We start from the raw sequence: 20,850 nt of genomic DNA on the forward strand, positions 1-20,850 counted from the left end.
TAGTTTTCATATCATTAAGTCGTGTTTATTTGTATTAAAACAGTCTGTGGTAACGAACTGTAAGAAGGAGCGACCCGGCTCAATAGTAACCGAAACTCTAAAAAAACGGAATTTTGATACCAATAAGATATATCAAAAGAATTGGATGTTTATGCTGATTTCAAATATATATATTTAATTAAGTTTAGTCATTTAAATTTAGTAAATTTAATTAAGTTGAATTTAATTCAGTTACACCATTATTAGAGACTCTAGCTTATAACTCAGTAATTGTTGTTATAACACAGCACGCTCTTGAGTTGGCGCGACATCGTCTAATCTTTGACTAAGTTATGCTGAATTCAAACAGACTTTACACTGATATTTACATACAACATGCGCGCATAGCAAAGAATATCTCTGAAATTTTCCTAAAATGACAGAGTTCCTTTAGTTCTGTGTTAAGCCAGTGCGAAATAACTTTGAAAGTGAACTATGCGTTTTCCTAATGGATACATAATTTTTACGTCTTGGATAGTATGTTTGTGTCTTTTTGCTGGAATTTCCAAGGGTCTTGAATTTCTTCCTATCCCCCTTCAGTTTAAACAATGTAAGTCCGGAGATACTATTCCACTTTTGTTTCGTTGAAATTTTGTTTTCAAAGTTTTTTTTTTTAAATCATTTACTGCATAGAGGATCTTAATCAAGGGAGAAAATACAGCAAATTACAGATGCAAATGTTTCAGATTTAATTAATAGCAAATCTTCTTTTTATTTTATTTATGTTTATTTCTTTTTTATTTTTATTTTATAATTAATAACAATTAATAGCAAAGTTCGTCTGTTCAGAGTTTCTTATTCACCAATAAATACAAAATGAAAAAACAATACCCTTATTCCCCTCAAAAGTCTCCATGGCCAGGGATACAAGGGGGATGAAAAAAACACAATATACGCAACAACCAAAAAAAGAAAACAATACCCAAATAACATAAACGATTAAAAAGATTACATACCTGAGGCCTGGGAGTCAAAGCGCAGAGAAGACAACCATACACCCTTAAATAAACATAAATGTTACAACATTTGTGCGTAGACACAAATGTTGCATTTGTGTCTATGATCTATAGGAATTCGAGGGGTCACAAGCTCAATTTGATGATTTGAATAAAAAAAATTGAGAATATTTTGTGATTTTTGTTCAAATAAGGTTCAAAATACCAACCTATTTGATGCCCACATAGTGATTCCGTAGCTTGGAAATTTTGTTGCTGAGTACATATATTATACTCAAGATTTCATTCTTTTTTAGAGTTTTAGCTTCTTTTGAAAGGGTTCACTCTTTACTTAGAGCATGGTTTGATCTGATATTGTCTCAAATGCTAGAGATGCTATCACTCCTTCCCTAAGATCAGTTTTGTAAGTTCAAGTTTAATGTAATTTGATTGTATATCAATGCTTTGGGAATGATAAGTTTTAGTTTTATTTTGCAATGAGTCAGTATTTAAGTCACACGGTGTCAGGGGAATTTCTTAATTTTGATTCGGATTGTTTTTGAACCAAGTCAGGAATTAGCGCATTTTTGCACCGAGTCAATCCGTAAACAAGACTTGCTCTTTGTAACAACTAATCAGTACGAGCTAATTTTTTAGCTTTTTTCTGCACTGAGATGGTCTAAGGCTTGAAACTTAGTTATTTTCATTTAATTTGGAATTTGGCCGTTGTTGCACTGCCTCGGAACAGCTGTTTTTCACACTCGGTCATGACTGAGTCGGTCCATTGCTTAGAATAAAAAAAAAGTTCAAAATAGGGATAAAATCCTTTTTAATAGAAAGTGTTATTATATACTGTCTATTAAAAAGGATTTTAAACCTATTTTGAACTTTTTTTTATCGTAATGGAAAGGCAGGGTCTCCGAAATTATCTACGTCATTACTTAGAATTAGCTTGTCCACATTAAGTCTGTCCACTACTTCAGTTTAACTTGTTTTTACGCTGAGTTAGAGCTTAGCTTGTTTTAGAATAAATAAAGAATTAGCTCGTTCTGGACCATGTCAGGACTTAGCTCAGGACAATTTTTGGCATCGAGTTAGAGCTTAACTAGTTTCGTACTGACTAAATTAGCGCCTTGTCCTTAGATCGATTTAGCAGTTAGTTAGAGATAGTTGAGTTTTGCACGGTGTTTTTGCACCTTTTGCAAAAAAAGAATTTTGGAAGAAGGTTTTTGCACCTTTTAGAAAGAATGTTTTGACACGGTATTGACTTCAGTTATGTTTGTACCAAGTCAAAACTTGACTGTTTTTTTTGGCGGCAATCCAGTCCACAGCTTGGAGTTAGCCCTTTTTTCGCTGATTCAAGACAAAATCATTAGATTATTTTTCACTAAGTCTGAACTCAACTCATTTTTGCACCGAACATGGACTGAATCAAGGACCGAATCATAGACTAAATTTATCTCCAATTTTTCACCCTGATTGATTCTTTTGTATGACTCCGGTTTGAACAAGGTGAAACTTCTTTGCCTACCTCATGTCTATCTTAAATCATACATATTTAAATTTTTGGCAAGACCCTAGTCTAAGCAGAGTGTAACTAGTTTTGTAAGCTCAGGCCGCTGACAATTTAATACTCAGGTTCAACTTGGCCCTTGTATCCACCAAGTCAAAACTAAACTCGTTTTTACACTGATTCAGCACTTAGATCGTATTTAATAAAATCTAGCCCTAGCTTGTGCTCCGTTTAGTATTGCACTGGTTCAATTGTTAGGTCGTTTTTGCACCATATGCACCACAAATACCACATCTTGAACTTAATTTTTTTTTGGTGCCATGTCAGAACTTTACTCGTTTTTGTACTGAGATTGAAAAAAGGAAAATCCTTATATGATCAAATAAAAAAAAACAAGTTTTTTTTAACTGAAAGTAAGGAACGACGTTAAAACTTAAAACGAACAGAAATTATTCCGTATATGATTGGGGGTGTCCCTTCCTCAACGCCTCGCTCTTTACGCTAAAGTTTTTTATTGTTTATAAAAAAAAGAGTTGTGAGAAAGTCAAACTTTAGCGTAAAGAGCGAGGCGTTGAGGAGAGTACAGCCGCTTTCATATACGGAATAATTTCTGTTCGTTTTAAGTTTTAACGTCGTTCCTTACTTTCAGTTATAAAAAACTTGTTTTTTTTATTTAATTTTTGAACGTTTTTGAATTAATGCAGGGTTTGATTTTGGCTCACCCTTTATGAATAATTAAAAAAAAATTTGCATATTAATTTTACTTTTATTCGGTTAAATGGCTTTCTCGAAACTTGTTTAATTTTATTTACGAACGTTTTTATTAGTAAAAAATATACGTAACTTACGAATTAACTCACATAACGACCTTCTATATTCATATATTTTTAATACGTATATTAAGGGGTTCGCCACCTAGTCAATACCCCGCTCTTTAAGCTAAAGTTCAAATTGTGTTCCAGTTCTTTAAAAATGACCCCTTAATCACAAAGGCCGTTATTTAGAATAAATAGCTCTTATGAAAGTACCAAAAAATCTTTGGCTTAAAGAGCGAGATATTGACTAGGAGGTGAACCCAATCATATGCGTAATATTTTCTGTTCGTTTTAAGTTTTGATGTTGCTCCTTACTTTAAGTTGAAAAACTTGTTTTTTGTTATGTTTAATTTCTGATCTTATTTTAAATAATGCTGGGAAATCCGGCGCCCCCTTCATAGTAATGTCCATTCCCCCATGAAAACTTCCTTCATGGAAAGATCCTCCCACATAACCCCAGAACCATCCCCCCCCCCACTACCAGAAAAAATCCCACCTGAATACGTCTGTATACTTCCCAATAACCAATACTATATATTAACATTGGGTAAAGTTCATAGCTTTCAGCCCTCTCCCCAGGGACTTCGGGGGATTCAGTAATCCTAAAGGACATATTTATCATATTTTCGATCATGCTGAACAAAATGGTCATCTCAAAATTTTGATCGGGTGACTTTGGGAAAAAAATGAGCGTGGGAGTGGGCCTAGTTGCCCTCTGTTTTTTGGTCACTTAAAAAGGGGCAATAGAACCTTTAATTTCCGTTCCGATGAGCCCTTCCACAACATTCTAGGACCACTGGGTCGATACGATCATCCCTGGAAGAAAAAAAAACAAAAAAAAAACAAATAAACACGCATCCGTGATCTTTCTTCTGGCAAAACAATGCAAAATTCCACATTTTTGTATATAGGAGCTTGAAACCTCTACAGTAGAGTTCTCTGATACGCTGAATATGATGGTGTGATTTTAATTAAGGTTCTATATTTTTTAGGGGGTCTTTCCCCCTTTTTTCGAAAATCAGTCAAATTTTCTCGGGCGTTTAACTTTTGACTGGTAGGACTAAACTTGATGAAACTTATATATTTGAAATCACAGTTCAATACCTTACTTACAGTTCGTTACCACGAACTGTTTGATTAAACTTTGAGCAGCGATGGAACCTGTCTACCTTTCCACTAGAATATTTTCGGCAAAGGAATACGGCGTTTTGAATGGACTGCAAGGACTCAAATTGTTTTTCAAATCGTTTAGATTGAGATTCTTATTAAAAAATTATTAAAAAATTGGGACAAAATTCAAACTTTAGTATAAAGAGCGAAGTGTTGAGGAGGGGGCAGCCCCCTTTATATATGTAATAATTTCTGTTTGTTTTAAGTTTTAATTTTGCTCCTTACTTTCAGTTGAAAAAGCTTGTTTTTATTTAATTTCTGATTGTTTTTAAATAATGCCAGGAAATCTGGACCCACCTCCACAGAGAAACCCCCTCCCCACAGAAATATCCTCAAGACAATTCAATCCCGGTGAAAATTTACCCCAAATAATTACTCTTAACCTCTCCACGCGTAAAATTGAGACGGAAAAGAGAAACCAAGACATATAAAAATAATTTTGTATGAGGAGTGTGACAAATTCCTCCGGTGTATAATTTTCCCTGACAAGTTTGCTCCCTGGAAACTTTCCTCCCCATGAAAAACCCACCAGCACAAAATTTGTCCACCCCCCCAAAAAAAAAATATATGATTACATCCCAATAATAAATACTATGCGCAAACAATGGGCAAATTTTATAACTTAAAGACCTTTCCCCTGGGGCTCGGGGGAGGGGTCATGTTATACCCAGAGTCATAGTTACTGGACCTTTCAACTATGAGGAGCAAAATGGCTATGTCTAAATTTTGATCGGATGATCCTGGGAAAAAAGGGCGGAAAAGGGGGCCTAGCTGCTCTCCAATTTTTTTGGTCACTTATAAAGGGCACTAGAACTTTTAATTTTCGTTCAAACGGTCCCTCTCCTGGAATTCTAGGACCATTGGGTCGATACGATGCGGGATCTCTCTTCTGGCAAAAAAAAAAAAAAAACAAAATTCCATATTTTTAAAGATAGGAGCTTCAAACCTATATAGTACAGTTCGCTGATACGCTGAATCTGATGGTGTGACTTTCATTGAGATCACTTGACTTTTGGGGGCTGTTTCCTCGTTTTTTTCGAAAATCAGTGAAATTTTCACAGGCTCTTAACCTTTGATGGGTAAAACTAAACATAATGAAATTTATATATTTGAAATAAAAATAAAAATCCGATTTTTTTTATATATCTTTTGGTATCAAAATTTTGTTTTTTAGAGTTTGGTTACTATTGAGTCGGGTCACTCCTTACTTACAGTTTGTTACCACGAACTGTTTGATAAGAACAATGCTTCATTTTTTTCTCAAAGTAAATTTAAAGCACAATGGTTTACTAATTTAGCGTTTACCAGGGGTGCCGTTTGAGAGGGGGCCAAGGGGGGGGGGGCTTTTCCCCCCTATACTCCGGAGAAAAAGTTATTGTAAAGCCCAATGCCCTTTACTATCTTTATATGGACCCCTCTTGACCCCCAAATAAAAATACTTGAGCTACGCTCCAGGCGTTTAATAAAAAACGTTTCCTAATATTTTCTACCGATATTTTGTTCCAATCAATTGAGAAGGGAAAAGTCCTACTCCTAGTCGAGTGGATTGGTGCACTGGATTTAGGATTCTTTGTCCGAGAGGACGAGGGTTCGAATCCTAGTGTGCCCAATTATTTGGTTTGGGACGGGGGTCAGTGGAGTGACTCAGGAAGCTCAGCCAGGGTCGATCCAGCTTTAAATGGGTACCTGGAGAAATATGGGGAAGGTAAACAGGAAGGGTGTGCGAAAGCACAGGATGGTTGTCCCCCAGCCCCCCATTGCACTTCCTGGCTGAATGGCCAAGAAACGGAGATTAGCGCCGCCGGTAGGGACTGTAAAGTCCAATGCCGTATTCTTTACCTTTTATTGTTTTTTCTCGAGTTTCCGAAAAAGAGGAATGGAATCATTACTAGGGAGACACATAGCTCTTTTCTTAGTCAACGCTACTGCATTGACTATGGCTTGGTGTTTTTCTGGGCTTCTTAATGATTTTTTGAATATATAACATAATTTTTATGTCTTTATTAATGAATTCAAATTGTATGCTAAAAGTTAACAGTATCAAAACTGGTAAAAGACTAATGGAAGCCTTGTAAGCTATTCTCATATAGTCTACCTGCTTTAGATTTTATATAATTTCTTATACCACACTGTTTTTCCATTTACGAAAAATTAAGCAAGAAAAAACGGGTTTTTATTTTAATAAAGCAGTGAAACAATTTTTCAACACCTGGTTTAACTTTATTAAATTTATCTCTCTTGTGTGATTTGCCTCATTATCTAAATGATATTTGAACCAAAACGATTTTGGAATTATTTTATTTACTTTACACTTTTCTAAAAACTTTTTTTACGTAATTAAAATGCTATGTTATTTGCTAAGTTCCAAAATAATAAAATTGAATTGGTTTTTTGCCATCCGTAGGCTAGACGTAAATAATTTCTTAGACCACACTGCTTTTCCATTTGCGAAAAATTAAGCAAGAAAAACGGGTTTAATTTTAATAAAGCAGTGAAACAATTTTTCAACACCTGGTTTAACTTTATTAAATTTATCTCTCTTGTGTGATTTGCCTCATTATCTAAATTATATTTGAACCAAAACGATTTTGGAATTATTTTATTTACTTTACACTTTTCTAAAAACTTTTTTACGTAATTAAAATGCTATGTTATTTGCTAAGTTCAAAAATAATAAAATTGAATTGGTTTTTTGCCATCCGTAGGCTAGACGTAAATAATTTCTTAGACCACACTGTTTTTCCATTTGCGAAAAATTAAGCAAGAAAAACGGGTTTAATTTTAATAAAGCAGTGAAACAATTTTTAACACCTGGTTTAACTTTATTAAATTTATATCTCTTGTGTGATTTGCCTCATTATCTAAATGATATTTGAACCAAAACGATTTTGGAATTATTTTATTTACTTTACACTTTTCTAAAAACTTTTTTTACGTAATTAAAATGCTATGTTATTTGCTAAGTTCAAAAATAATAAAATTGAATTGGTTTTTTGCCATCCGTAGGCTAGGCGTAAATAATTTCTTAGACCACACTGCTTTTCCATTTGCGAAAAATTAAGCAAGAAAAACGGGTTTAATTTTAATAAAGCAGTGAAACAATTTTTCAACACATGGTTTAACTTTATTAAATTTACCTCTTTCGTGTGATTTGCCTCATTATTTAAATGATATTTGAACCAAAACGATTTTAGAATTATTTTATTTACTTTACACTTTTCTAAAAACTTTTTTTACGTAATTAAAATGCTATGTTATTTGCTAAGTTCAAAAATAATAAAATTGAATTGGTTTTTTGCCATCCGTAGGCTAGGCGTAAATAATTTCTTAGACCACACTGCTTTTCCATTTGCGAAAAATTAAGCAAGAAAAACGGGTTTAATTTTAATAAAGCAGTGAAACAATTTTTAACACCTGGTTTAACTTTATTAAATTTATCTCTCTTGTGTGATTTGCCTCATTATCTAAATGATATTTGAACCAAAACGATTTTGGAATTATTTTATTTACTTTACACTTTTCTAAAAACTTTTTTACGTAATTAAAATGCTATGTTATTTGCTAAGTTCAAAAATAATAAAATTGAATTGGTTTTTTGCCATCCGTAGGCTAGACGTAAATAATTTCTTAGACCACACTGCTTTTCCATTTGCGAAAAATTAAGCAAGAAAAACGGGTTTAATTTTAATAAAGCAGTGAAACAATTTTTCAACACCTGGTTTAACTTTATTAAATTTACCTCTTTCGTGTGATTTGCCTCATTATTTAAATGATATTTGAACCAAAACGATTTTGGAATTATTTTATTTACTTTACACTTTTCTAAAAACTTTTTTTACGTAATTAAAATGCTAAGTTATTTGCTAAGTTCAAAAATAATAAAATTGAATTGGTTTTTTGCCATCCGTAGGCTAGACGTAAATAATTTCTTAGACCACACTGCTTTTCCATTTGCGAAAAATTAAGCAAGAAAAACGGGTTTAATTTTAATAAAGCAGTGAAATAATTTTTCAACACCTGGTTTAACTTTATTAAATTTATCTCTCTTGTGTGATTTGCCTCATTATCTAAATGATATTTGAACCAAAACGATTTTGGAATTATTTTATTTACTTTACACTTTTCTAAAAACTTTTTTTACGTAATTAAAATGCTATGTTATTTGCTAAGTTCAAAAATAATAAAATTGAATTGGTTTTTTGCCATCCGTAGGCTAGACGTAAATAATTTCTTAGACCACACTGTTTTTCCATTTGCGAAAAATTAAGCAAGAAAAACGGGTTTAATTTTAATAAAGCAGTGAAACAATTTTTAACACCTGGTTTAACTTTATTAAATTTATCTCTCTTGTGTGATTTGCCTCATTATCTAAATGATATTTGAACCAAAACGATTTTGGAATTATTTTATTTACTTTACACTTTTCTAAAAACTTTTTTTACGTAATTAAAATGCTATGTTATTTGCTAAGTTCAAAAATAATAAAATTGAATTGGTTTTTTGCCATCCGTAGGCTAGACGTAAATAATTTCTTAGACCACACTGCTTTTCCATTTGCGAAAAATTAAGCAAGAAAAACGGGTTTAATTTTAATAAAGCAGTGAAACAATTTTTCAACACCTTGTTTAACTTTATTAAATTTATCTCTCTTGTGTGATTTGCCTCATTATCTAAATGATATTTGAACCAAAACGATTTTGGAATTATTTTATTTACTTTACACTTTTCTAAAAACTTTTTTTACGTAATTAAAATGCTATGTTATTTGCTAAGTTCAAAAATAATAAAATTGAATTGGTTTTTTGCCATCCGTAGGCTAGGCGTAAATAATTTCTTAGACCACACTGCTTTTCCATTTGCGAAAAATTAAGCAAGAAAAACGGGTTTAATTTTAATAAAGCAGTGAAATAATTTTTAACACCTGGTTTAACTTTATTAAATTTATCTCTCTTGTGTGATTTGCCTCATTATCTAAATGATATTTGAACCAAAACGATTTTGGAATTATTTTATTTACTTTACACTTTTCTAAAAACTTTTTTTACGTAATTAAAATGCTATGTTATTTGCTAAGTTCAAAAATAATAAAATTGAATTGGTTTTTTGCCATCCGTAGGCTAGACGTAAATAATTTCTTAGACCACACTGCTTTTCCATTTACGAAAAATTAAGCAAGAAAAACGGGTTTATTTTTAATAAAGCAGTGAAACAATTTTTCAACACCTGGTTTAACTTTATTAAATTTATCTCTCTTGTGTGATTTGCCTCATTATCTAAATGATATTTGAACCAAAACGATTTTGGAATTATTTTATTTACTTTACACTTTTCTAAAAACTTTTTTTACGTAATTAAAATGCTATGTTATTTGCTAAGTTCAAAAATAATAAAATTGAATTGGTTTTTTGCCATCCGTAGGCTAGACGTAAATAATTTCTTAGACCACACTGCTTTTCCATTTACGAAAAATTAAGCATGAAAAACGGGTTTAATTTTAATAAAGCAGTGAAACAATTTTTCAACACCTGGTTTAACTTTATTAAATTTATCTCTCTTGTGTGATTTGCCTCATTATCTAAATGATATTTGAACCAAAACGATTTTGGAATTATTTTATTTACTTTACACTTTTCTAAAAACTTTTTTTACGTAATTAAAATGCTATGTTATTTGCTAAGTTCAAAAATAATAGAATTGAATTGGTTTTTTGCCATCCGTAGGCTAGACGTAAATAATTTCTTAGACCACACTGTTTTTCCATTTGCGAAAAATTAAGCAAGAAAAACGGGTTTAATTTTAATAAAGCAGTGAAACAATTTTTCAACCCCTGGTTTAACTTTATTAAATTTATCTCTCTTGTGTGATTTGCCTCATTATATAAATGATATTTGAACCAAAACGATTTTGGAATTATTTTATTTACTTTACACTTTTCTAAAAACTTTTTTTACGTAATTAAAATGATATGTTATTTGCTAAGTTCAAAAATAATAAAATTGAATTGGTTTTTTGCCATCCGTAGGCTAGACGTAAATAATTTCTTAGACCACACTGTTTTTCCATTTACGAAAAATTAAGCTAGAAAAACGGGTTTAATTTTAATAAATCAGTGAAACAATTTTTCAACACCTGGTTTAACTTTATTAAATTTATCTCTCTTGTGTGATTTGCCTCATTATCTAAATGATATTTGAACCAAAACGATTTTGGAATTATTTTATTTACTTTACACTTTTCTAAAAACTTTTTGTACGTAATTAAAATGCTATGTTATTTGCTAAGTTCAAAAATAATAAAATTGAATTGGTTTTTTGCCATCCGTAGGCTAGACGTAAATAATTTCTTATACCACACTGCTTTTCCATTTGCGAAAAATTAAGCAAGAAAAACGGGTTTAATTTTAATAAAGCAGTGAAACAATTTTTCAACACCTGGTTTAACTTTATTAAATTTATCTCTCTTGTGTGATTTGCCTCATTATCTAAATGATATTTGAACCAAAACGATTTTGGAATTATTTTATTTACTTTACACTTTTCTAAAAACTTTTTTTACGTAATTAAAATGCTATGTTATTTGCTAAGTTCAAAAATAATAAAATTGAATTGGTTTTTTGCCATCCGTAGGCTAGACGTAAATAATTTCTTAGACCACACTGCTTTTCCATTTACGAAAAATTAAGCAAGAAAAACGGGTTTAATTTTAATAAAGCAGTGAAACAATTTTTCAACACCTGGTTTAACTTTATTAAATTTACCTCTTTCGTGTGATTTGCCTCATTATTTAAATGATATTTGAACCAAAACGATTTTGGAATTGTTTTATTTACTTTACACTTTTCTAAAAACTTTTTTTACGTAATTAAAATGCTAAGTTATTTGCTAAGTTCAAAAATAATAAAATTGAATTGGTTTTTTGCCATCCGTAGGCTAGACGTAAATAATTTCTTAGACCACACTGTTTTTCCATTTACTAAAATTTAAGCTAGAAAAACGGGTTTAATTTTATTAAAGCAGTGAAACAATTTTTCAACACATGGTTTAACTTTATTAAATTTATCTCTCTTCGTGTGATTTGCCTCATTATTTAAATGATATTTGAACCAAAACGATTTTGGAATTGTTTTATTTACTTTACACTTTTCTAAAAACTTTTTTTACGTAATTAAAATGCTATGTTATTTGCTAAGTTCAAAAATAATAAAATTGAATTGGTTTTTTGCCATCCGTAGGCTAGACGTAAATAATTTCTTAGACCACACTGCTTTTCCATTTGCGAAAAATTAAGCAAGAAAAACGGGTTTAATTTTAATAAAGCAGTGAAACAATTTTTCAACACATGGTTTAACTTTATTAAATTTATCTCTTTCGTGTGATTTGCCTCATTATTTAAATGATATTTGAACCAAAACGATTTTGGAATTATTTTATTTACTTTACACTTTTCTAAAAACTTTTTTTACGTAATTAAAATGCTATGTTATTTGCTAAGTTCAAAAATAATAAAATTGAATTGGTTTTTTGCCATCCGTAGGCTAGACGTAAATAATTTCTTAGACCACACTGCTTTTCCATTTGCGAAAGATTAAGCAAGAAAAACGGGTTTAATTTTAATAAAGCAGTGAAACAATTTTTCAACACCTGGTTTAACTTTATTAAATTTATCTCTCTTGTGTGATTTGCCTCATTATCTAAATTATATTTGAACCAAAACGATTTTGGAATTATTTTATTTACTTTACACTTTTCTAAAAACTTTTTTTACGTAATTAAAATGCTATGTTATTTGCTAAGTTCAAAAATAATAAAATTGAATTGGTTTTTTGCCATCCGTAGGCTAGACGTACATAATTTCTTAGACCACACTGCTTTTCCATTTGCGAAAAATTAAGCAAGAAAAACGGGTTTAATTTTAATAAAGCAGTGAAACAATTTTTCAACACATGATTTAACTTTATTAAATTTACCTCTTTCGTGTGATTTGCCTCATTATTTAAATGATATTTGAACCAAAACGATTTTAGAATTATTTTATTTACTTTACACTTTTCTAAAAACTTTTTTTACGTAATTAAAATGCTATGTTATTTGCTAAGTTCAAAAATAATAAAATTGAATTGGTTTTTTGCCATCCGTAGGCTAGACGTAAATAATTTCTTAGACCACACTGCTTTTCAATTTACGAAAAATTAAGCAAGAAAAACGGGTTTAATTTTAATAAAGCAGTGAAACAATTTTTCAACACATGGTTTAACTTTATTAAATTTACCTCTTTCGTGTGATTTGCCTCATTATTTAAATGATATTTGAACCAAAACGATTTTGGAATTGTTTTATTTACTTTACACTTTTCTAAAAACTTTTTTTACGTAATTAAAATGCTATGTTATTTGCTAAGTTCAAAAATAATAAAATTGAATTGGTTTTTTGCCATCCGTAGGCTAGGCGTAAATAATTTCTTAGACCACACTGCTTTTCCATTTACGAAAAATTAAGCAAGAAAAACGGGTTTAATTTTAATAAAGCAGTGAAACAATTTTTCAACACCTGGTTTAACTTTATTAAATTTATCTCTTTCGTGTGATTTGCCTCATTATTTAAATGATATTTGAACCAAAACGATTTTGGAATTATTTTATTTACTTTACACTTTTCTAAAAACTTTTTTTACGTAATTAAAATGCTATGTTATTTGCTAAGTTCAAAAATAATAAAATTGAATTGGTTTTTTGCCATCCGTAGGCTAGACGTAAATAATTTCTTAGACCACACTGCTTTTCCATTTACGAAAAATTAAGCAAGAAAAACGGGTTTAATTTTAATAAAGCAGTGAAACAATTTTTCAACACCTGGTTTAACTTTATTAAATTTATCTCTATTGTGTGATTTGCCTCATTATCTAAATGATATTTGAACCAAAACGATTTTGGAATTATTTTATTTACTTTACACTTTTCTAAAAACTTTTTTTACGTAATTAAAATGCTATGTTATTTGCTAAGTTCAAAAATAATAAAATTGAATTGGTTTTTTGCCATCCGTAGGCTAGACGTAAATAATTTCTTAGACCACACTGCTTTTCCATTTGCGAAAAATTAAGCAAGAAAAACGGGTTTAATTTTAATAAAGCAGTGAAACAATTTTTCAACACCTGGTTTAACTTTATTAAATTTACCTCTTTCGTGTGATTTGCTCATTATTTAAATGATATTTGAACCAAAACGATTTTAGAATTATATTATTTACTTTACACTTTTCTAAAAACTTTTTTTACGTAATTAAAATGCTATGTTATTTGCTAAGTTCAAAAATAATAAAATTGAATTGGTTTTTTGCCATCCGTAGGCTAGGCGTAAATAATTTCTTAGACCACACTGCTTTTCCATTTGCGAAAAATTAAGCAAGAAAAACGGGTTTAATTTTAATAAAGCAGTGAAACAATTTTTCAACACATGGTTTAACTTTATTAAATTTACCTCTTTCGTGTGATTTGCCTCATTATTTAAATGATATTTGAACCAAAACGATTTTAGAATTATTTTATTTACTTTACACTTTTCTAAAAACTTTTTTTACGTAATTAAAATGCTATGTTATTTGCTAAGTTCAAAAATAATAAAATTGAATTGGTTTTTTGCCATCCGTAGGCTAGACGTAAATAATTTCTTAGACCACACTGCTTTTCCATTTACGAAAAATTAAGCAAGAAAAACGGGTTTAATTTTAATAAAGCAGTGAAACAATTTTTCAACACCTGGTTTAACTTTATTAAATTTACCTCTTTCGTGTGATTTGCCTCATTATTTAAATGATATTTGAACCAAAACGATTTTAGAATTATTTTATTTACTTTACACTTTTCTAAAAACTTTTTTTACGTAATGAAAATGCTATGTTATTTGCTAAGTTCAAAAATAATAAAATTGAATTGGTTTTTTGCCATCCGTAGGCTAGACGTAAATAATTTCTTAGACCACACTGCTTTTCCATTTGCGAAAAATTAAGCAAGAAAAACGGGTTTAATTTTAATAAAGCAGTGAAACAATTTTTCAACACCTGGTTTAACTTTATTAAATTTACCTCTTTCGTGTGATTTGCCTCATTATTTAAATGATATTTGAACCAAAACGATTTTGGAATTATTTTATTTACTTTACACTTTTCTAAAAACTTTTTTTACGTAATTAAAATGCTATGTTATTTGCTAAGTTCAAAAATAATAAAATTGAATTGGTTTTTTGCCATCCGTAGGCTAGACGTAAATAATTTCTTAGACCACACAGCTTTTCCATTTGCGAAAAATTAAGCAAGAAAAACGGGTTTAATTTTAATAAAGCAGTGAAACAATTTTTCAAAACCTGGTTTAACTTTATTAAATTTATCTCTCTTGTGTGATTTGCCTCATTATCTAAATGATATTTGAACCAAAACGATTTTGGAATTATTTTATTTACTTTACACTTTTCTAAAAACTTTTTTTACGTAATTAAAATGCTATGTTATTTGCTAAGTTCCAAAATAATAAAATTGAATTGGTTTTTTGCCATCCGTAGGCTAGACGTAAATAATTTCTTAGACCACACTGCTTTTCCATTTGCGAAAAATTAAGCAAGAAAAACGGGTTTAATTTTAATAAAGCAGTGAAATAATTTTTCAACACCTGGTTTAACTTTATTAAATTTACCTCTTTAGTGTGATTTGCCTCATTATTTAAATGATATTTGAACCAAAACGATTTTAGAATTATTTTATTTACTTTACACTTTTCTAAAAACTTTTTTTACGTAATTAAAATGCTATGTTATTTGCTAAGTTCAAAAATAATAAAATTGAATTGGTTTTTTGCCATCAGTAGGCTAGGCGTAAATAATTTCTTAGACCACACTGCTTTTCCATTTGCGAAAAATTAAGCAAGAAAAACGGGTTTAATTTTAATAAAGCAGTGAAACAATTTTTCAACACATGGTTTAACTTTATTAAATTTACCTCTTTCGTGTGATTTGCCTCATTATTTAAATGATATTTGAACCAAAACGATTTTAGAATTATTTTATTTACTTTACACTTTTCTAAAGACTTTTTTTACGTAATTAAAATGCTATGTTATTTGCTAAGTTCAAAAATAATAAAATTGAATTGGTTTTTTGCCATCCGTAGGCTAGACGTAAATAATTTCTTAGACCACACTGCTTTTCCATTTTCGAAAAATTAAGCAAGAAAAACGGGTTTAATTTTAATAAAGCAGTGAAACAATTTTTCAACACCTGGTTTAACTTTATTAAATTTATCTCTATTGTGTGATTTGCCTCATTATCTAAATGATATTTGAACCAAAACGATTTTGGAATTATTTTATTTACTTTACACTTTTCTAAAAACTTTTTTTACGTAATTAAAATGCTATGTTATTTGCTAAGTTCAAAAATAATAAAATTGAATTGGTTTTTTGCCATCCGTAGGCTAGGCGTAAATAATTTCTTAGACCACACTGCTTTTCCATTTGCGAAAAATTAAGCAAGAAAAACGGGTTTAATTTTAATAAAGCAGTGAAACAATTTTTCAACACATGGTTTAACTTTATTAAATTTACCTCTTTCGTGTGATTTGCCTCATTATTTAAAAGATATTTGAACCAAAACGATTTTAGAATTATTTTATTTACTTTACACTTTTCTAAAAACTTTTTTTACGTAATTAAAATGCTATGTTATTTGCTAAGTTCAAAAATAATAAAATTGAATTGGTTTTTTGCCATCCGTAGGCTAGACGTAAATAATTTCTTAGACCACACTGCTTTTCCATTTACGAAAAATTAAGCAAGAAAAAGCTGGTTTTTATTTTAATAAAGCAGTGAAACAATAGATCACTGCTTTATTGCAATTAAAACCTGTTTTTTCTTCCTTAAGTTTTCGTTAAATATTTTATGGCTCCTAAAACAACATCTGCGTTTTTTTGCATGGATTTTGCATAATCTCAAATATTAAAAAAAAACTTTTGTTTTTTTTAATATTTTAGAACAATAACAAGTTTTAGTGTTCTAAAAAATAGAGTTGTGAGGAAGAGTCAAACTTTAGCGTAAAGAGCGAGGAGTTGAGGAGGGGACAGCCCCTTTCATATACGGAATAATTTTGGTTTGTTTTATGTTTTAATGTCACTACTTACTTTCAGTTAAAAAAAATTGTTTTTTTATTTAATTTCTTAACATTTTTAAATTAATGCAGGTTTTTTATTTTGGCTTACCGTACATGAATAATTAACACGAAATTTGCATATTAATTCTACTGTTTTTGGCTAAATGGCTTTCTCAAAAGTTGTTTAATTTTGATTATGAACGTTTTTATTAGTAATAAATATACGTAATTTACGAATTAACTTACGTAACAAACTTATATATTCGTATATTTTTATTACGTATATTAAGGGGGTTTGCCCACCTAGTTAATACCTCGCTCTTTACGCTAAAGTTCAAATTTTTTTTCCAATTCTTTTAGAATAACCCCTTAATCACAAAGGTCGTTAATTAGAATAAATAGCTCTTATGAAAGTACTAAAAAAAACTTTAGCGTAAAGAGCAAGGTATTGACCATGGGGCGAACCCAATAATATACGTAATATTTTCTGTTCGTTGTTGTGATGTTACAAAGTTTTCAGTTGAAAAGCAATTCAGCTGAAAACTTGTTTTTTTTATTTAATTTCTGATCGTTTTTTTTAAATAATGCCTGGTAAATCCGGCGTCCCCATCATAGCAATGTCCATTCCCCCATGAAAACTTCCTCCATGGAAAGATCCTTCAACGTAACCATCGATCCAGAAAAAATTCCCCCTGAAAACGTCTGTATACTAGTAGAGAGGGGGGGTGCTACTCCCGTACGTACCACGTGGTTTATGGTTTTTCTCAGTGAGAATGAAAAAACAGAATTTTTCTCACTTGAAAAAACATGATTTTTCTCACTTTGATGGATGTTTTTTTGGACGGTTATGAGTGTTGGTCAATTTATTTGATGTTTTTCATGGATGTCAACATCAATTTATGTCTGTTTTATGGTTTTTGTCAGTGAGAATGAAAAAACAGGAATTTTCTCACATTAATGGATGTCAACAGCAATTTATGTCTGTTTTATGGTTTTTGTCAGTGAGAATGGAAAAACAGGATTTTTCTCACTTTGATTGGATGTTTCAAAAACAAGATCACGTGTTTGCTCCACAGCCAATCAGCGAGTCGGATACATCCCCCTTCTCAGCCAATCAGAGGCTCGCTTACATATTAGTGGCGGAGGGTATATGAGGAAAGGATTTTTGCTATAGTTTTTATTAGTCTGTGAATAGAATTCAAAGGAGTGAGAACAGTTTGACTTTACTCATTTGGATATATATTTGTGTGTTGATGAGTTGAATGTTTACACTATTAGAAGTTAATAATGGAGTTGATAGCAATAATACAAGAGCACCAAACATTGCGCTGGAAATCACGAGAGGATCACGGCTTTCTCTGGAATGGGATGTAGTATATGCAAGATATGTGATATCCATGAGCAAATTTAAAATGGAGGATCAATTATGTTTTGCTGCAAAAGTTGATATAGAACATGTGAATAGACTTCAATGTGCGTTAAGTGCATTAGTGAAACATATCAAAGACAATAAACTGTATTGCTAATTGTACATACATAGTATTATTATTGTGGTTGTTTATACAATAAAATTGTTTCGAAATCGAAAATGTTCCCTTTCTTTTCGGGGCAGGTTAGGTTAGGGCTAACGAATCAGGGTCAGTCTAGAGTCAGCAGTCAGAGTGAAAGGATTGAAAAATGAATAAATTTGAGAAAGAGAGAATTAGATCAAATCTAGTGTTTATGGAAAAACATTTGATTTTGGATGATGATTTTCTCGAGTTATCTCTTCAACGCAGGATATTCTCTCGTCAGGGAAAACTTGACAATATAATGAGGAGTGATTCTCCCCCATTGGACTATTGTATGAAACTTTTAAAATGTGATTCAAATGCTTATACTCATTTTATTGATATATTAATTGGAACAAAGCAGAATCACATCGCGGATATACTTTTGAAAACATTGCCAATGGATTCAATGTAGATGGCTCCTCCTTCGAAAGAGGTAACGTCACAGAGTTACTCCTCTCCCCATTCCTCTCACTGAATTTATCGAGCGAGGACGATCAGTTTTGTTTTAGCTGTGAGAGAGTTGACATTGGCAACCGAAAAAAAAATGTTCTATTCATGTCCATTGTGTATTTACACTCTTGGCAGTTGGACTTAATGTGAGAATTGTACAATTATTAATGACTATAGTGAAAAGTGCAAATAATGTAATCCATGTAAATTACATAGAGGCTATGCAGAACAAATTAAAGAATGTAATTCATGTCTTCAGGAGGTGTGTGACTCTCACGCTAGAGGACACATGCGCTCCAATTGTCACTATGATAAATGTGATCAATGGGAGAATACTTACCCCGCTATGATTGGAAAGAATCCCAAACGTGATTTTAGTTTATTTCCACGAGATTGGTATCGTCGTAGATTTAAATTATTCTGGGAAGAGGAATCCGGTTAACAATTCAACTGTTAGGCTAACAAGACAATTTGGTTACAACGTCATCGTTGTGATGACAACGCCTACTATGATCATAAACAAAGTGATTTTTATTTAGCAGTTACCGAATGTGATTCACCATTTGAAAACACTGTATGTGATATTGCTTCAAATAGACAGATTGAAACTCGTGAATTTCATAATATGAATGCAAATAGTATCTTTTGACTATACAAAGAGATATGACAAGAGTGAAGTTACATTTTACTGTATAAAATATGACCCTGACATTGCAGTCAATCAAGATCAATATACAGTGAATCCAAATGATTTATCGGCATTAGTGGTTCACGACAGTTGCCTATACATCGAAGAAGAAGAAATATAAAGTGAAGATTTAAAGACATTGTTGTATATATATATGCATTTTATTAATAAACAAATTAACAAACATTTTTTAAGCACTTTACTCTTAGGTCACTGAAATCAATACTGTATAGGTCTGAGAGGATATTTTCCACTAGAAAGTCGTTCAGACGTGGATTGTAACTACAAACGTGGAGAAACTGCTTGTAAGTATAGCCATGGCATAGGAACAAAAAATATAGAACTGCATGGAAGCCACAGCTTTTAGTCGTTAGATCCTGCACCCTCTTCCGATTTTGAATAATAGTTTTCCCACTGCTCTCAATATAGTTGCTGATGTGAGGTGTCTAGAATGTATAGGGCAGACCAAGAGGATCAAAAAATTCAATCGTCTTCATTATTTGAAAGATACACAGCCAATGAACCGTCAGCACAGTCGACGGACTGCTATTAACAATAATCAAGGTATTGTTGACACTTTGAATTTTTCAAGAAAGTCCGAGGGTAGATAATAGGATTTGTACTGGGACATGTAGGGGTCCATATTAAATACATTAATTATTGGACTGGTGTTCATGGTGCCAAGTCTGGTAGAACACTGCCTTCGGGAGTGATTTCCCAATAGGTTTCATATTGATTTAGTGAGATTAGTGCAATACTCTCGGCGAATGGATCGGCAAATGTAAACTCTAAACGCACACTCCCCGTACGTACTATACTCATATCCTCTGTGCCAGACAAATCCAGTACAATGATACCATGTGTTTTAGCATACATATCTTCGGTTATACCATTTTCAGGCGAATCATAATCTAGGGTTTGCATGGTCAACTCATACAATGTTATATAGGGTTTATCAAAACATAGATTGTGGAGTGGGATACCGTTTACTTTGTACACAAGAGATGAAAGTCCAAACATCTCGAATTTATGTGGGCATTCAGTCCATGATCCTATTGCGCTAGCTCTGTTTACAAATGCCAGAGTGAGTTTTGACGCAATTTCGCCATTGATAAAGGATGAATCGGTGAAGGTGTGTGAGCCCATGGCAATATGACGTTGATTGGTGATTGTATGAGGAAAAAGTAGTTTAATATTATTTCCATTGGCTCTCAGTCTTTCCACTGCCAAAGCAACAGAACTCATAACCTTTTGTTTGCGTACATGAAGTATTGCCGAGGTGCGGGAGAGACTTACATCAGGATTGGCAGCAAGTTCTTTTCTCAATATGAAATGGGATGGTGCAAGCGTCAGTTTTATATCCACTTTAACATTGGGTGGCATCCATTGGGTTATATTAAATATTTAATGATATATTTTTCCAACTAGATGTAATTCACTAGTTGTAGCATTTTTAAGTGCATCTGTACTATCAGTATAAGTAATATGTTCATATCCATTGGAGGTGCCTCTCAATTCCTTACATGACTTGGGTGTCATCAGCCTAAATTGCATATG

At 30.9% G+C, this 20,850-nt stretch overlaps 1 protein-coding gene across 2 annotated transcripts in view; it reads left to right on the top strand.

Annotated features, from left to right (window-relative positions):
* The first annotated feature begins 416 nt into the window (after positions 1-416).
* The window catches only part of LOC148946348 (nephrin-like), a 334,574-nt gene continuing 314,140 nt past the window's right edge, over positions 417-20,850 (top strand). The window contains exon 1 of one of the 2 annotated variants that reach the window (XM_089097980.1): positions 417-589. In XM_089097980.1, the coding sequence (XP_088954106.1) occupies positions 475-589 (115 nt within the window). In that variant the 5' untranslated portion in view covers positions 417-474. The remainder of the gene's footprint in view (positions 590-20,850) is intronic. The other variant, XM_089097979.1, reaches the window with a different exon arrangement.

The sequence above is a fragment of the Artemia sp. Qi Xiang Cuo genome, chromosome 12 (assembly GCF_049724085.1).
Source record: "Artemia sp. Qi Xiang Cuo chromosome 12, ASM4972408v1, whole genome shotgun sequence".
Taxonomy (NCBI): domain Eukaryota; kingdom Metazoa; phylum Arthropoda; class Branchiopoda; order Anostraca; family Artemiidae; genus Artemia; species Artemia sp. Qi Xiang Cuo.